General features: G+C 40.1%; 1 protein-coding gene across 1 annotated transcript in view; it reads left to right on the forward strand.

Annotated features, from left to right (window-relative positions):
• The first annotated feature begins 12,197 nt into the window (after positions 1–12,197).
• MTPN (myotrophin) overlaps positions 12,198–16,910 on the forward strand; it is a 33,776-nt gene continuing 29,063 nt past the window's right edge. The window contains exon 1 of the mRNA XM_009560544.2: positions 12,198–12,519. Within this exon, the coding sequence (XP_009558839.1) occupies positions 12,448–12,519 (72 nt within the window). The 5' untranslated portion in view covers positions 12,198–12,447. The remainder of the gene's footprint in view (positions 12,520–16,910) is intronic.

The following is a 16,910-nucleotide window of genomic DNA, read 5'->3' on the forward strand; positions in this document are numbered from 1 at the left end:
TGATCTTTAACAGATATCAAAAAATAAGTCCTGCATCTTCTGTGCACCTGCTTCAACATCATCATCGAATATTCACCTCACACAAAGTGGGGAAAACTGGGAACTGGGAGCACTGCTGTTCTGGATTTCTACCTGAACAGATAAAAAATAATGTCTAACTGCTACCTGTGATGGTGCAAACGTGTTTCTGCAGCTGTGGCTCATAATAAGTTGCTTATTTATAAAACGATCTATCTCTGATGACTATGAATGGGGACTACAGAAGTAAACTGAAAGGTGGTACAAAAGGCTGTTCTGTGTCCTGCGTTCTTATACAATTTATGTATGTAACATTGCTGGTTTAGTAAGTCTATATCATATGCATAGACAAATACCTATGTATCCTTCAATTTCCTTAGATTACTAAAAAAAGAAAAATAAAAATAGAGAGGGTTGAGTGCTCACCAGTTTCCATGGAGAAAACCAAGGAAATACAAAGACACAGGAAAATTCATGTTTTGTCTCATGTTTTTATTACCACCTCTATTGCAAAGCCCTGAGTTTCACACTGCACAGCAGTACGAAATTGGAGAGCAATACCTGGTGGATGGAGAGAGAAATAAATGTCACAGCTTATCAGCATTTACACAACATAATTTGCAATTGCATTTCAAATGGGAATTGTAAGAAAACACTCCCAGTACTCAATAAGATGCCACTGGTGATTCTGCAAGTTAGTAAAGACCATATCAGACACAGAGGACAGATATGGAATGATGCACACAGTATGTGGTCAGTATGTGTTGATTTATCCAAACAGGCTGTATTGACATTGCTTCTATTTTCCATCCCCTTTGGTAGAAATAAAGCATTCTTCACAAGAATAGTGACAGAGCTCCTGAGCACATTGATTGAATGGTACAAAGCATGGATAATAGGCAGCTATGCAAACTCTTGGTGGATGAGCACAAAGCTTTATAAATAGCTATAGATGCAGAAATATTCTGGGAATATGGCTCTCCCTTTCCTTTTCTGTGTTATTTGACACTTCATAATCTCATTATTCTACTAAGAAATTAAACAAAAGTGTTCATTAGCTCATACGTGGATAATTAAAAGTTCAATTAAATTGTAAATGGCAGAATCAGGAGGGGTTATGATATACAGTCCTTTCTATTATTGAGGGTCATGCAGACACTTTGGGAGGCACTGGGTAGCATGGTGCAGAGGGACTACATTGCTCCAGCAAAGCATCTCCCAGAATGAGAAAGAGCAATGCAGATATTTGTGTATACAGTGTATAAGGGTAATGGAAATGTTACAGTCTGTTAACATTAATGATGGCTATATGTGGCTATATGCTATATCACTGTACATCACAAGCTGTGTTTCTGAAGCGTGACATATACAGGACATAAGCAATCTGGCAGAACGCACTGAGCATTACTTAGCTGTCTCATTGATACTGTTGTAAGGCTTCTGCAGTATTCCTCACACCATGCCGGAATAATACATGTTACAGGTTTGCCAGAGCCTTCCGTAACTGCACTATTAAGGGGAAAGATATAATTTTAAGCTCTTTAAAGTTTGGATGTCATTTATTCCTCCCACTCCCTGCTAAGACCATGGATAATATAGCAAAAGCATACCTTGGGAGGATGGAAGGGGCAGCATTGCAACACACCACCACTCCAGACTGTACTGTGCTAGAAATCCTCACCAAATTGAGAGCAAAACATTTCATAATCCATACGATCCATATAACCAGAAGAGCTATACATTCACTCAGAGAAGCTATTCCCTTTTGCAAAAGAAGTAGAACCTCGCCCAAACTGTTACATAAATAGATTATGGTAAGAGCATTACCACGGTTCTGCCTCCGTTAGTGCAAAGGGATAGTCTATGAATTAAAGAGCAAATGAACAAGGGAAAGAGAAAAAAATGGAAAGAAAGACATTGAAAGGACAAAGCTAAAAAAAGAAAAAAGTTGTTGCTTCAAACTAAAGAAAAGGTTGCTGATTAAAGAACACTAAGTCACATGGGTACGTGAAAAATACTGAAAAGAGATCTCAAGCACAGCATTTTTAGTTTATATACATTGTCTGTATTTTTTGAAGAAAGATACAACTGCAGCTATAAGACTCAACTGCAATATAGATTATGTAAGAATATGGAAGATCACTGTGAAAGAACATTTTTATTAATGTAGAAAGAAACTTTTTCAGTGCTGTATAGGAACAAGTATCTGTAGTGCAGCTAAGGCCTTTCTTACATGTGTTTCAAACCATATTTATTTTTTGATGCAAACAGTCTGCTAAAGTAGAATATGTTCCATTTTTGTGAAGAAATATCCTAACTCTTTTTTTTTTTTTTTAATTCTTCTCCAAAGCCAAGTATTAACAACCGTAATGGATTCCTCATACTTCTCTACCCTGCATCTCAGCATTTGATTGCAAGGAACAACTTCAATTAACCATGTATTTACAGTATTATTTCACTGATATAATATCCTTCCTCTGAGATTCTCAAGGCTCTTCAAAATTGTAGAAAAGCCTTGGATTACGATGAGAAAATGAAGGCACAAGAAACGATGGTTTGCACAACAGTCTCTCCCTGTGGCACTGTGACTACTGCTGTTATTGCTTGTTGTCTGTTAAACATCACTAGTGAAAACTTCAAAACCCAAGAAGAAGAAAGGAAGTTATTGTCCTTGTGCTTTGATTTAAAACAGAAACATGACTTAATAAATACATCTAAATATCTAAAATATTCCTTTAGATATTAGAGTGTTTAAATTAGCATAAGAAATGAGTGAGTTTTGCTATGTTATATTAAAGGTCTTTGGTTTATTCACTGATGCTCACAGGACAACCAGTGCACCAGCAAACAATCTGCACAAAGCCAGGACCATACTGGTCTAAAAGTGTAAATCTCAGGGTGGAACCAAAAATCTAGATTTTATTATGGTATTGAATGGAATATTAACATACATGTTTCATCAGTGTTTTTGAATATTCAATCAATAAATTCACTGTATATAGTATGAATGGCTAATCTAGACATTCTAAACTGAAAAACTGGGGGGCTGATTAAAGATTTATTCCATACTCTGTAATTGAAAGCTTTGTGCTTCCTAGAACAATTATAGCTTACAGTAAACACACAGACCATATACACTGTAAAACCTGCATACAATACTCAGGCAGTTGCATTTGCTGCTTCTGCTCACAGCTAGATCCATAAATACTGTTCCATGAAATATTTTAAAAGGGCAGAATTACAGTGCATTTATTTTTTTATGTGGGTGATATAAATGCTTATGTATAAGTTTCACTTTGTAACTTGGGATGCTAAACAAAGGTTGTTCATTTGTGATTTAGGTTGACAGCAGAGAGTTTCAAATAGTGCTTAAAGCACTAAAAAAGTTAAGAGACTTTCCAAGAATGAACAAGATTTGGAAGCCAGCAGTCATAATGTCTCTCCTAGTTGCAATATCTTGCCACTATGAAAAAAAAAAGGGTCCCAGGAAATCCTCAGCTTAGTAAGGGTAAGGAAACCCTAACACATGCTGAAGTACACAGTCTGTCAGTGGAAAACTGCAGCTCTAACAAGCCAAAACAAAGGCAGCTTTCTCGGCTGTGTAGAAACTCAAAGGCTTCAGCAGCATCTTTGTAGGTTATTTCCAGATAGAGCTGTTTCCTACGAAAAGCAGACCTATGTCTATTCTCCAGATAAAAAAATGGAAGATTGCACACATCTGCATGCTATCTCAAAGCACTGACCCAGATGGAAATGCAAATGGCAGCAAAGGAAGTTTTAACTATAAGGTATTTTATTCTGCCTTACCTTGAAACTTTTAAACATGGGGTTTTTGTCTGTTCTTCTAACCTCTCCAGTCATTCATTGACCCAACATATAAGTTAGACCAACTTACACTCATTTTTCAAGCTTCAACTTTCACACAGATACTTTCTATAAATTAGGGTAAAAATGCATAAGTAGATGTTATGTTTTTTCCCCTTCATGGCTGTCATTTCTATAAACAGAAGATTTTTGCTATCTATAAGTTTTCCCTATACAACTGGGCAATTCCAATTTTCTAACTTTTTGTAAAATCCTAGCATTTCTCTTATAATATTAGAATTTATAATTACCTCTATGCAGCTAAGCAAGTTCAATAATAATATTTTCATTTACCTAGAAAATCACAGTTACCACTCTTAGTAGTCAGTTGTTTATTGCTTTCACATGAAGTGCTGTGAAAAAAATGATGTTGCTTATGTTTCCTCTTTGTTAGTATCCATCCCTAATGTTTCCAGCTCTCATTTGCTTACTAGCAAAAGATTTCACCTCTGTCAGCACTGCAAAGCCCGTACTGTTGTGAAAAAGCAAACTGCACTCTATTCAGACTCTTGCACCATCAGCAAAGCTTTGGGCTAAGTTCTCCTGATTGTGATACTCAGCTATACAGTACAGTCCCTTGCTTTGGAACAGAGACTGTGTCGTCACTCATGCACGCATGAGCTCTCCAGTGTTTAACCTTTCATTGCAAGAGTTTGCTTGAAGGTAATTTCAGCTTTCAAAGGAATAATCAGTAATGAGCAACTGATTGTTTCTAGACATCACTTGTAAGGCTGCAGATGGAACACTGCTTCCAGTTTGGGGCTTTCCAAAGTAAAAAAGACATTGACATACTGGAGTGAGTCCCTCAGAAGATGAATAAAATTAAAAGCTGGCTTAAGCATATGTCAAATGACAAAAAGCTGAAAGAAATTGGCTTGTTCAGCCCTGAGATGACACGGTTAAGGTGTGGGGAGGAGGATCTTATTACTGTCGTCAGCTACTGTATAAGAATATAGAGACAAGACAGTCAAATTCTTCTTGAAGGGGTTGACATAGGATAAGAGGTAACATATAATGTTACAACCGGGAAAATTTGATTAGATATAAGGAATCTTTGTTTGCCTATTTTGTGAAAGCAGTCAAAAATCGGAACAAGTTTCCAGGAAGTTTGAGTTTCATCATCCTTTGAGATAGCCAGTGCTTCACCGGGAAAAGCCCTGAGCAACCTCATCAAATTTAACCCTGGTGTCAGCAGGGAGTGTAACAGGTGACCTCCATAGGTTCCTTCCAATCTTAATTATTCTGTGTTTCTATAATTTTATGATTTTAATTTAGAGAAATAACTGAGATTATGAAGAGATTATTTCTTGAACTTCAATTTCCTATGAGCTGTTCTTGAAAAGAGAAATACGGTTACATGAAAAAGGTATCTTCTCTTGGGTGAAGGCACGAAGATTTTAGTTCATTTTCACCATGGAGACAGTAATAAATCCTCAATGGTTTAGCCCTTGTCTGGCTGGTTGTGCTCACAATTCTCTTCCTCCCCTCTCAAAGGGAAACGGAAATGAGAGAAAGAGACTTGTGGCTTGGAAACTGAAAAACATTTTAATGAAACAATAATAATAACAAAGAAAATACTATTAATAAGAAAATAATAAAATATGCCTCCTCTCAATGATTATGTCACCACAGATACTGGAGAGAAGGCATGAGGAAAAGGTCCTGGGCTGAATGCAGTGGCAGGAGGGAGCTGGACTCAAGAACTAGATTCAGGAATGCCTGGATCCAGGATCAGGGAAAAAAGACAGACAAGGTCTGTATTGGATGCCAGCCATCAAAGAAGAGAGCTTGACCCTCATGCATCCTCAGTTGCATACTGAGTATGATGTATGGGAGATGGAATATTCTGCTGGTCAGTTTGGGGTCACCTGTCTTGTTCACCCATCCCTACAGATGCGACCCTTTTTTGCTCTTTTCACTTGGAGCATTCCACCAGCCTGAGGATGGCCTTGGTTTCTATAGGAATAGGTATAAGCAATGGATTTTCTGCACACCAGTGCCCCATGCTATCACTTCTAGAGAGAAACATTGTCTGAAGAACATGCAATTGACTTCAGAAATGAAGCTACTTAGACAAGACTTAGCTGAATTTAGAAAACTGATTCTGCTTTAGCTCAAGCCAAAACAATTACTTATAACCATGCTCTTGAAAATAAAAGAAGAGAGAGTACAGTACTTAAAATTGAAATGAACAAAGACAAGTATAAAAACCTACTGGCATCTATAAATGCTACCGAAAGAAAGAAGGCCTGCAGTGAAAAGGAGATTCATACTCTGTGTTAATAAATAAGCTCAGCTTGGTTGCTTATTACAAACGATACAATCTACTGATCTTGCTGAAAGTATTTGCCTACACTGATACAACTCCTTGCTTTAGTTTTCAAAGCAAGCCCCTTGTTTAGTAACTGCTAAACTGACTGCTAGAGCATGTTTACTAAATAGCGCTCAAGGAAAAGACAGTTCCACTCCATGGGAAGACTCATTTCCACAGCATGCTGCACTTTTTCACTACCAAAAGCTGGCACCCAAGTTACTGTATTGCTTTCCAAGGTTCAGCCTCATAGGACTTCTCAAATAGGAACAAAAGAATTGAAGCTATATGTCTGACACTGTCTGCTTCCCCTGCTATTTCAATTACCACAACAAACACAGCTAACTGTTGTTGGGTTTCCCTGGCTGCAATACTGCTTGACCTTCAGAGGGAAAAAATAACTCTTATTTCCTTTTCCTTTCCACTCCCTCTTCCTTCAGACTCTTCATGTAACAGGCAGGCAAACAAAAACTTGATCCTATATATGTATTTACTTTTCATATACCTACACAGTTTTTTATAAAGGTTAGGAAGAAATTTATTTTGCATTAATCTCAGCAAATACTATACTATCGTTACTAAAGATAAATACTGCTAAAGAAAGGATTCGGGGAGAGAAAAGCTACGTGTCTTTCATATCCTGTGCAGTAAGGTTTGAGATGCATGGACCAAAACCCAAAACTTTTTTGGCTAAAATGAAATAAACCTGCTGCTGGAATCAAAAAGTAAGGGGAAGATACTAGAATTTCTTCTGTGATAATCTCCACAGCAGACAAACTACATCAAATAGTATAAATGTGACCAATTAATAAACAGAAAGTCAACCAATTCTTCAGTATTCACCTGTCAGTCCTAGATATCTTGTGTCAGTTCCTTAACTTTATCTAGTCTGCTGTTTTCTGTTATTATTTCCTCCCCAACAGAATGCAGTCTGCATGATGGTATTTTATAATTACTGCTTGGCTATCATTGCTGAACTAACAGCTGTTGTGTATGAATTGTTTGATGTTACACAAATGGAATATAGCCAATATAAGATCAAACATACATTTTTAAATGAAACCTGCAAGGGTACCAGTATATATTCAAGTCTCTTTCTTGGGATTTTATGTTGTTCTTTTTTATAAATTGAGATAGGTAAATTCATTGGATGGTCTTGTATTCTAGACTATTTGTGTACTATATTTATACTTGATACAAGCATATGCATTACAGAATAGTAATATTGTATAACTGAATGCAACAATGAATTATGATTTCTTTGTTGAAATAGATAAACGCAAAACTACATTTACATGCAAAAGTACACAGGCAAATATAAGAAAATAGATGCAAAAAATATTTATGTTTATATTCTGTAAGTGAGATTCCTTACAAAAGTGAAGCTCTGGTCAACAGAGCACAATGAATCTATGGGACAGTTTTGCATTTATGTAGGCATTCAAAACAGGGCTTAACCAGTATATAGACATATTAATTTCATCTCAACAGGAATAATTGAGACATATTAATTTCATCTCAACAGGAATAATTGAGCTAGAGAAAGCAGAATTTGTAGATCTAGCAGTCTTCCTACACCTTAACTCATTATGACTCCCTGTCTCCTCCATCCACTGAAATGATGGGACAATGGAACTCATACTGCGCCTCAAATTTTCTGGAGGATGCGGAATAGGAATAACCAGTTTTTAATCAGAAAACAAAGCATAGATTCATAGACAATATACAAAGTTATGCTATGCTGACCGGGATAATGCTTGTTCTTGATTGTAATCCATTTGGCTTATCTCTCTTATCAAAATACACATGGCATTTTGTTTAGGGGTCTCCTTCATACTATAATTACTCCGGAGTATGACTTGCATGTTACATTGAAATTTCTGCTGATGAGACTAAAATGCTGTTTTAAAGTGGGGAATGTCACCAGGTGAAGGCTTTTATCTGAGAAGCCAACATAAACTCTACAGCTCACAATCATATCTCCTTCCTAACAATGAACTACCTCTCCAAGCAGTAAACTTGCAGCCAACCTAGAGCTTTGGCTCGTATGGTTAGACAACCTAAAGAGGAGATCCTTTCCACAAACGCAAAGCGATTCTACTACTGTTCACAATAAAGGGAAGGTAACCAGAAAGAAGTGTAAAAGTAGTTCTGAGTTTAAGGATTATAATCAAATCCAGATCTCACAGACTTTATATGTTTGCTACTGGATTTCTTTTCAAGCATCTGTAACTTCACAGTGCTTTCAAGAGAAAAAGTTCTATTTAAGAAATTCCTTTGTGCAATGTTTATTCATGACATTTGTTCCACATTTTTTTTCCTAATTAATATGTCTAAGAACCAAAGTTCCTTCATGGAAACAGAATTAAAAGAGTTGGAATTAAACCTGGGAAAAAAGTAAATGAAAGAGGGCTACGGCAGTGCATGCAGCTTTTAAGGCGTATACAACGGCATCCCACAGTCAAAAAATGATATCAGGTATGGGGTTTTATTTCTGGATGCACGCCTGAGAGATCCAGTGCTAGTCACCAAGCAGACAAAAGCCATGTAGAATTTGGGTCTGACACCAACCTACAAGTGTACCTTTAGAAATGGCTTGTATCAGGTAGAAGTGGAGAAATGTCCAACCAAACCATGTACTTTAGGTAAGCGAACTCACAGAGAAAGAGAGAAGTGTGGTGCACGTTTTTCTGCTTCAGTGATGAAATAGGAGTAAGGATAACATAGGCAAATTATAAGTAAAATTGAAAGGCTGGATTCACAGGCTAGTGAGTACAAATATGGCTAAAGAAGTGTCCAGCAGCATTTTAAAAAATATGGTCACAATTAGCCTCCTTGATGCATATTCAAATATCTAAGTAAATATCCAGAATTTTAAATGTTTTCACCAGACTTACTAACTCAGAATTATTTAGTCTTCCTTAAAAGGAAGCAACTGGACAAAGCTTATTGAGAAAATCCAAACTTGCTTACCAGGCTGAAAATTAAGCACTGAATATCTTGTATTTACGCATGTACAGGAAGCATTTACAAAACAATGCAAGGCACTTGACAGTTCGTCTTTCACAGCTATTTGCTTTTCATTTTCTTTAGGACATTAGGGAAAGGAACAAGGACAAAATCATGTGCTCTGAAACTTTTCATTTTATAAGTGAAATCAGTAATTAATCCAAGTTGAAAGGTTACAGGCTTTTATTACCTTGCAAGCAACATTCTAGCGATTTCAATTAAATACCATTTAATCCCTGACAAAAATCTGCAAAGTCCTACATATTTAACATTTCTGTGGTTCAGAAAAAAAAAACAACAAAGAAAAAAGAAAAATCACAAGTTCTGCACTCCCTCCCTCCCTCAAATTCTCTTTGGCTGTGCAGTGGAGTGCCCTCTCCTCCTCATTAACGAGAGCATCGCTCCTCTTAAAGAGCATCTCTGTGTCGAGAGAGATGATACTCCTTCTCTATTCCACTCTTGTGAGACCCCACCTGGAGTACTGCGTCCAGTTCTGGAATCCTCAACACAAGAAGGATATGGAGCTGTTGGAATGGGTCCAGAAGAGACCACAAAGATGATCAGAGGGCTGGAATACCTCTGCTATGAGGACAGGCTGAGAGAGTTGGGGCAGTTCAGCCTGGAGAAGAGAAGGCTCCGGGGAGACCTTAGAGCGACCTTCCAGAGGCTACAGAAAAGCTAGGGAGGGACTTTTTACAACAGCATGGAGTGAAAGGACAAAGGGGAATGGCTTTAAATTGGAAGGGGAAAGATTTAGCTCAGACATTAGGAAGAAATTCTTCACAATGAGAGTGGTGAGGCACTGGCACAGGTTGCCCAGGGAAGCTGTGGATGCCCCCTCCCTAGAAGTGTTCAAGGAAAGGTTGGATGAGACCTTGAGCAGCCTGGTCTGTTGGGAGGTGTCCCTGCCCATGGTATCCGGAATGGAACTGGATGGGCTTTAATGTCTCTTCCAATCCAAATTAAAAAAACAAACCAAAACCAAAATAAACCCACAAAGAACCATCTTGCCAGACTGGGTACCATCATAGCAGAGCAGCTCCAGCTCTGAGGGTGTTCAGGATGATACCTGCCGGAAGGGATTACGAAGAGTGGCTGCCTGCTAGCAGTCAAGCCGGATTCACTCAACAGGCTGCAGGTTCCATATGCAAAACACGTGGTTTCCAAAAACAGATGCAACCAACAAGCGCCAACATATTATTTAATTATCACATGCGTCCTTTTATGTCTCCCTGCTCGTGTTTTGGAAGCATTATGATAATTATTCACACAGCACGTTCAGTGCCTCGGGTTTTGTAGAACAGCTATTGAGACACTTCGTTTCCCAGTGGGAAGAGATGCTTCCACATGCAACTCGTTAGCTGGCTGGGAAGCAGGAGCCCAGCGTGCCTCCCAGGCACAGACGCACAAGGGTGAGAGATGCGCAAGGCAGCCCTGAGGCTGAGTTACACTGAGCTGACAAGGCGGCTGTGAGGCCCTAGCACAGCACTGATTCAAAGAACAGAGTTTCCAAGCCCCCTTGCTTTATAATACTCCTCCTGGGAAGATAGGTGCAGCTGGGCAAGGATTCCAAGATAATAAGTCAATAACAACTGGATAATCATTATTAAGCAGGTGGGTTTTTTTTTTTTTTTCTATTAGCAGCACTGGATCAGTGGGGGAGTTACTCCTTCAAAAACATGCAAACCAAGTGAGAAAACTGTGCGTCTTTTATATTACAGATCTATGCACATTCAATTTATCACCTGAAAAAGGTATTACATGTTCAATCCTTTTTGAGGAGTCACTAAGATATCTTCACACCATGTTCGTATGCGCAGTCAGTCTATTGAGTTGTCACAAGGACCCCCTCCTGAGGTCGAAAGATGAAGGCTAGAAGTATGGCAGGTGCAGCACAAACTTTGAATCAAGAGTCCTTTTTCTGGTGACTCAGCAGTGTGGATTCCAGGCCTCCTTATCTTTATCTTGCCTGTTCCTTGCACAAGGTCCCCTATTAAACATCCCTTGAGGCACAGACCACTACGGGATATACAAGCTTAGACAATTGCTATAGATCAAGACACAAGCTCAAACATTTGCCATTCATCAGTCCTCCTTCAGAAAAAAAAAAACAAAAAAACCCAAAACCAAAAAAAAAATTTTCAAGACACATACCACTATAAGGCATACTAACTTAGACAATTGCTATTGACTAATACACAAGCTTAAACATTTCCCACTTATCGGCACCATGGAGCGAGGCCAGAGAAGAGTAACAAAGCCAGTGAAGGGGCTGGAGAACAAGTCTTACAAGGATCAGCTGAGCGAGCTAAGGTTGTTTATCCTGGAGGAGGCCAAGGGGAGACCTTTTAGCTCTCTACAACTACTGAAAGGCGGTTGTAGAGAGGTTGGTGCTGGCCTCTTCTCCCAAGTGACAGGGGACAGGACAAGTGGGAATGGCCTCAAGCTGCACCAGGGGAAGTTCAGACGGGATATCAGGAAAAAAAAATCACAGAAAGTGTCATTGGGCGCTGGAACAGGCTGCCCAGGGACGTGATGGAGTCACCATCCCTGGCGGTACTTAAAAGACGGGTAGACGAGGTGCTCAGGGACATGGTTTAGTGGCAGATAGGAATGTTTGGACTCGATGATCCAGAAGTCTTTTCCAACCTGGTGATTCTATGATTCTATACAAGCCTAGACAGTTGCTATTGTCTAATACAGAAGCTTAAACATCTGCCACTCATCAGCACCATGGCAACCCCCGGACAGCCGGGGGCGGGCCCGCCGCCATGGGGCGGCCCCAGCAAGTTAGTGCGCATGCGCAACGCAGCTTCTTCCCCGCTGCGGCTTCAGGTACAGCGCGACGCCTACGAACTACGCATGCGTAAAGCGGGTCTGGCGGCTCTCAGTGGTAGCGCATGCGCTGTGCCCCTCTCTCGCCCTCCCACTCGTGGGTGTCTCGGTGGGGTGGGTAAGGGGACCGCGGGGGGGGAGGGGAAGTGAATGGAACCCGGAAGCGGAAGCGGCCAAGTAAAGCTCTTGTCGCTTCAGTCAGGCGGGCTGTGCTGTGCCTCCCGCGTGCCCGGCCTCGTTCCGCTGCTCCCAGCCGGCCGCCCGGCCCCGCCCCGCCCCGCCTCGCCCCAACCGCGCGCCGGCGGGCAGCGAGCGAGGGGATCCCGCCCTCCCGCCGCCGCCCGCGCTGCCAGGAGGAGCTGCCGGCCCCTCGACGCTCCGCCCGCCCGCGTCCCTGCTAGGCGGCCGCGATGTCTGACAAGGAATTCATGTGGGCCCTGAAAAATGGAGACTTGGATGAGGTGAAGGACTATGTGGCCAAGGTAGGAAGGAGGAGGAGGCGGCGCTCTGGGCTGGGGGAAGGATGTACTCGGGGCCCTCCGTTCGAGGGTCGGCCGTGTGGGGCTGGGGGAGGTGGCGGGAACCGCGACCTGCCCGGGGACGGCAGCCTCTGTTAAGCCCCCGCAGTGCTCAGGGTGCAGCCCGTCCCTCCCCTCCCCCCTTCACAGTTCGCTCGGTTCCTGCGCTTCCTCCTTTCCTCACTCTCCGCCCCACTCCCCTCCTGCCCCCCTGGCCGACCCTCCTGCGTGCGGCTGAAGTCGTTGTATGTCAGTGACGTGAAGCTGTCTGGATTGACAACCCATGTCCCCGCTGATCTTATGTGTATATGCATATGTGTGGCTTCGGTTTGGTTATTCTCCTGTGCCTCAGGGCTAGCCCTTAATAGGGTGATGGTGAGCTACCGAATATGTTGAGGCTTAATGAATTAACCTTCTGTGAAGTGTTTTGATATCTAGTTAGCGTGAGTGCTGAAGGAACGGCAGACACCTGTGTAATGGGCTGAAGTCTTCAGGTACGTTGTAGTATTTGGAGGCAATATTCTGTCCTCATTTACCTTCAGATGACAATGAGGTTTATGAGGACAGTGCATGTACCTAAGGGCAAGATTTTGCTTTCCTGAATCCTTAGTGTTCAGGAACGTTGTATAGAAACTGTTACATCAGAGCAGAGGTTTACTTGTAATTGAGCTGTAATTACTTAGATCTTTAAACAAGTTAATGATTGTCTTTGGGAGCTTGACACAGGCTGACGTCTTGCTGTGATGATTTAAGTTCTTCCAATGCCAGTTATCAACTTCGGTTGAAAGTTACACTAACTTATAGTGCTTTTGGCAAAAGGAAATGTGTACGAGTACTTCCAGCTGCTTTGGTACAAAGTCCAACAGCTTAGTTTGAATACTTCTCTCTGATGATTTTAGCTAAGCTACTGGACTTTGCATCCAAGTGGCTGTGCGCTCACATGCTCTGTTCTCTGTAGAGTGCTAGAGGTAATAATATAATTATCCCACTTCAGCTGTTAGTTAAGGGTCATGTACCTATGTCTTTGTAATAAAACTGGATACTACATTCATGTGTCTTATTTATAGTCAGCTTTGGGTGCCTCCAGAATGTTTCAGCAACAGCTTTGGATTCTTGCAACATCTTTTATAGGAATTCCATATGAATCTAGAGAACTGGCTACACACTAGTGATTAATGGATCCTTGTGTATCTGTTGCCGAGGCAAAAACTTTGGCAGTCACCATCTTGCGTCAGTTTATAACTAAAAGATCACTGCAGTACTAATTACAGATCTTTTTTTTTATATTTCCACTCTTCCTGAGTGGCACCGCAACTCATGTAGCAAGTGGATTTGTGTTACCACTCTTCATCTGCTTCAATGCAAAGCCCAATACTTAGTTCCATCTGCTACTGAAAGAGGCTTGAGCCAGCCTGGACAATGCTGTAGTAAATAGGCTGAAGGATATCATCTAACTGTACTAATGAGGTAGAAATCTTTAAAAGAGAGATACTGTCTGTGGTTAGATGATTATAGTAAAAGAAGTGTACAATCCCTGAACAATCTTACATTTTAGAACTGCTTCTAGTGTAGAAGATGAATAAACTATGGGACTTTTTTGACCTAATCTTGTTCATTCTTTTTCCCCGACTTGCAAATATGCTTTCTATCATCAGCTGTTAAGCATCCTACTTGCCAGTAATGTAAGAAGTCCCATGTTTTCTTTTCAGTCCATTATATTGTCTTAACAGATTGTAGGCTAACGAACTCTTAGGCTGGTTTTCTGTGGAAACAAAGCTCATATCAGCAAGGTTTGACTGACCCTCTTCCTTCCTAACGGTTTGTTAAGTTTTTGGTAAGTTCTACAGGGGTACAGGTAGATACTAGTGGGTTTAGTGAAACTAAATGAAGTAACCTTTGGGGAAGAAAAAAAGAGTACAAGAATGAGCGTATGTTTTACTGCACAACAGGAGATATGCATTGAGGAGGAGCAAGAGAACTCTATAAATTCTCTGACTGTAGGAGAAGCCTTAGTTGGAACTTCACACTCTTGGCTCCCAATTAATGAAATATGTGAGGGCTGATCATACTTTGATAGTTACGGTTCTTAGAAAAGTATTTTTTTCTATGCTGCATGTTCTCTTTTAACTGTCTTCCTTATCAGTTATATGGTGTCTGCTCCCTGCAGCTTTCCCGTTCTAAGCATGATTTAATGTTCAGGAATTTTACTTCTATAAACTGTGCAGTAGTAGAAATTTGCTCTCCCTCTAATGTGGGAGGCAGTCTTGCGTGTCTTACAGTCTGCATCTTCATAAAATTATTTCTTGTCTGTCTTCTTGAAACTTTGACTTCCAACTTCCTATTGGTTTTATTTCTTGTTGAAAACAAAACATTAGTTGATTGGAAACAATACAGCTTTTAACTATAACCTTTCTGTTTTGCTGCCAATTACAACATAGAGGGTTTGGCCTCTGATTCTTTTTCATATGTGAATGGTAGGGCTTGAAATGCTAACTAGATGATCCTGGGTACTTTAAAAATAATAGTATAAATGGATGTCATCACTGAAGTGATAAAGGTTGAAGTCTGTTCATTATTCATGGGTTTTCTTTACTTGGGTGTAGTAAGCTGTGGAGGTTCCATGGTTGGAGTCATTGGGATCTCTCTTTTTCATCTCGGACTTGTTAGTAGATACCAAGAGGAAAGTAGATTAATGGCTCTCAGACTGATTTAAGCAGCAGATGAAATTTAAAGTATCATGTGAAAGCCTTTCTTTTCGATAACATGGTTTATCCTCTTTAAGCGAAGTTTCCACCATTTCAACAGTTCTTTTACAAAAAAACGATACAAAGGCAGAAGGAAGATTCTGCATTTGCATTTTATATATTTATCTGTAAACAGATCTTGCATTCTTCTAAAGATACTTCCTTCAGAAAGAGTCTTTCACAGAAACAGTAGTTCTGAGAGGCGGCAATGAAACGGACAACTGCCAAATGATGCTGCTTTCTTGCTTAGCAGAAGAGATCTTAGTGCTGCCAGTCTGTGCATTTGGAAGACGTTATTTGTTTCTACATGACAAAAATGTGAAAGATTATTTTTATAGTTTGGATAGTCCTGTAAGACCTTTTTTTTTTTTTTTTTTAAATAAACATCTTATTAGTCTCTACATTTCTTGGCTTGTAAATGTGTCAACTTTTTCTTTATGGCAAGTGTTAGTTTCTATGGAAATACTGTAGTTAGTGCATTATGCTAGCAGTTATTTATGGTGTCATCTATTTTTGTGATGAGTAATTTAAAAACTAGTTTTTACTGCTTGCTTCCTTTGATATCTCCCTTTTGAACAGAGCCAGCATATGCTGGTTTCAGAGGTGTCTTTGCAGGAGTTGAAGGGATTGACGGAATTCTGCACTCTTCCCACATACATCCACTCAAATTTTTAAAGTTCCCCAAGACAGCAGAAGCTTTTGTGGGAACAGATGAATCAAATGTACTGTTAAATAAGTGCAGAGAACCCACACAGATTAGAGAAATTTACTTCCCTTGGGGGGGAAGGAACAGGGGCGTAAAAAGTACTAGTTAGAAGAAGACCAGCAACTATGCAGCTTATAGAGCTTCATGATGTGAATGGTGTTGGCTTTTTCTCCTTTTCTTTATCCTCCTTCCCCAGTGGAATGAGAAACTGTACAGTTCCTTAAGAAGACCTCTGTCAATGTGTACATGTAATGTTTCCAATCAGCAGTAGCTTTCTCAAACTAGGTGTAATTCTTGTTCAGTCACTAGTCACAAAGGTTTTGGCAAGATAAACTTGGATTTGTAAGAAATACAATAAATTTTTGTTCTAAAGTAATTTCCTTTCCCACAGCTTAACTGAGAATTCCTCACTTCATGAGCTGCTGTAATCCCCTGTATCGTTACTTCCTAAACATACCACTGCTTACAGTTATGTTTGGTAAATCAACTAACTTAATACTTTAAGAAGATAGGACAGTCAACCAAACTTGGAAGCACCAGATTTTTACTGAGTGGATTGGGAGGTTGAAGTGGTAGTAGGCTGTGAAACAAAGGTTTTTAGAAAGTGTGTATATGCTGTGCTTACCTACCAGGCATTTCTGATGTGGAGTCTTGTTTTTTAAATTGCAAAACAAGCAACCAAAACAACTAAGGCAAATCGCTAGAGGACCTTCAATAATGCAGCTAGAAAACAGCAACTACCTATGAAGCCTTACCAAAATTCTGAGGTACTGATATCAGGCCTATGATTGTTTTGTTCATGCAGTTGGTTTCTGTGCTCTGAAGCTCTTGTTGGCTTTAAGAGATTGTCCAAGTGTGTGACTCATGTTTGACGTTTTTATGCTTAAACAAAAAATTAAGTACTT

The sequence above is a fragment of the Cuculus canorus genome, chromosome 1, assembly GCF_017976375.1.
Source record: "Cuculus canorus isolate bCucCan1 chromosome 1, bCucCan1.pri, whole genome shotgun sequence".
Taxonomy (NCBI): Eukaryota; Metazoa; Chordata; class Aves; order Cuculiformes; family Cuculidae; genus Cuculus; species Cuculus canorus.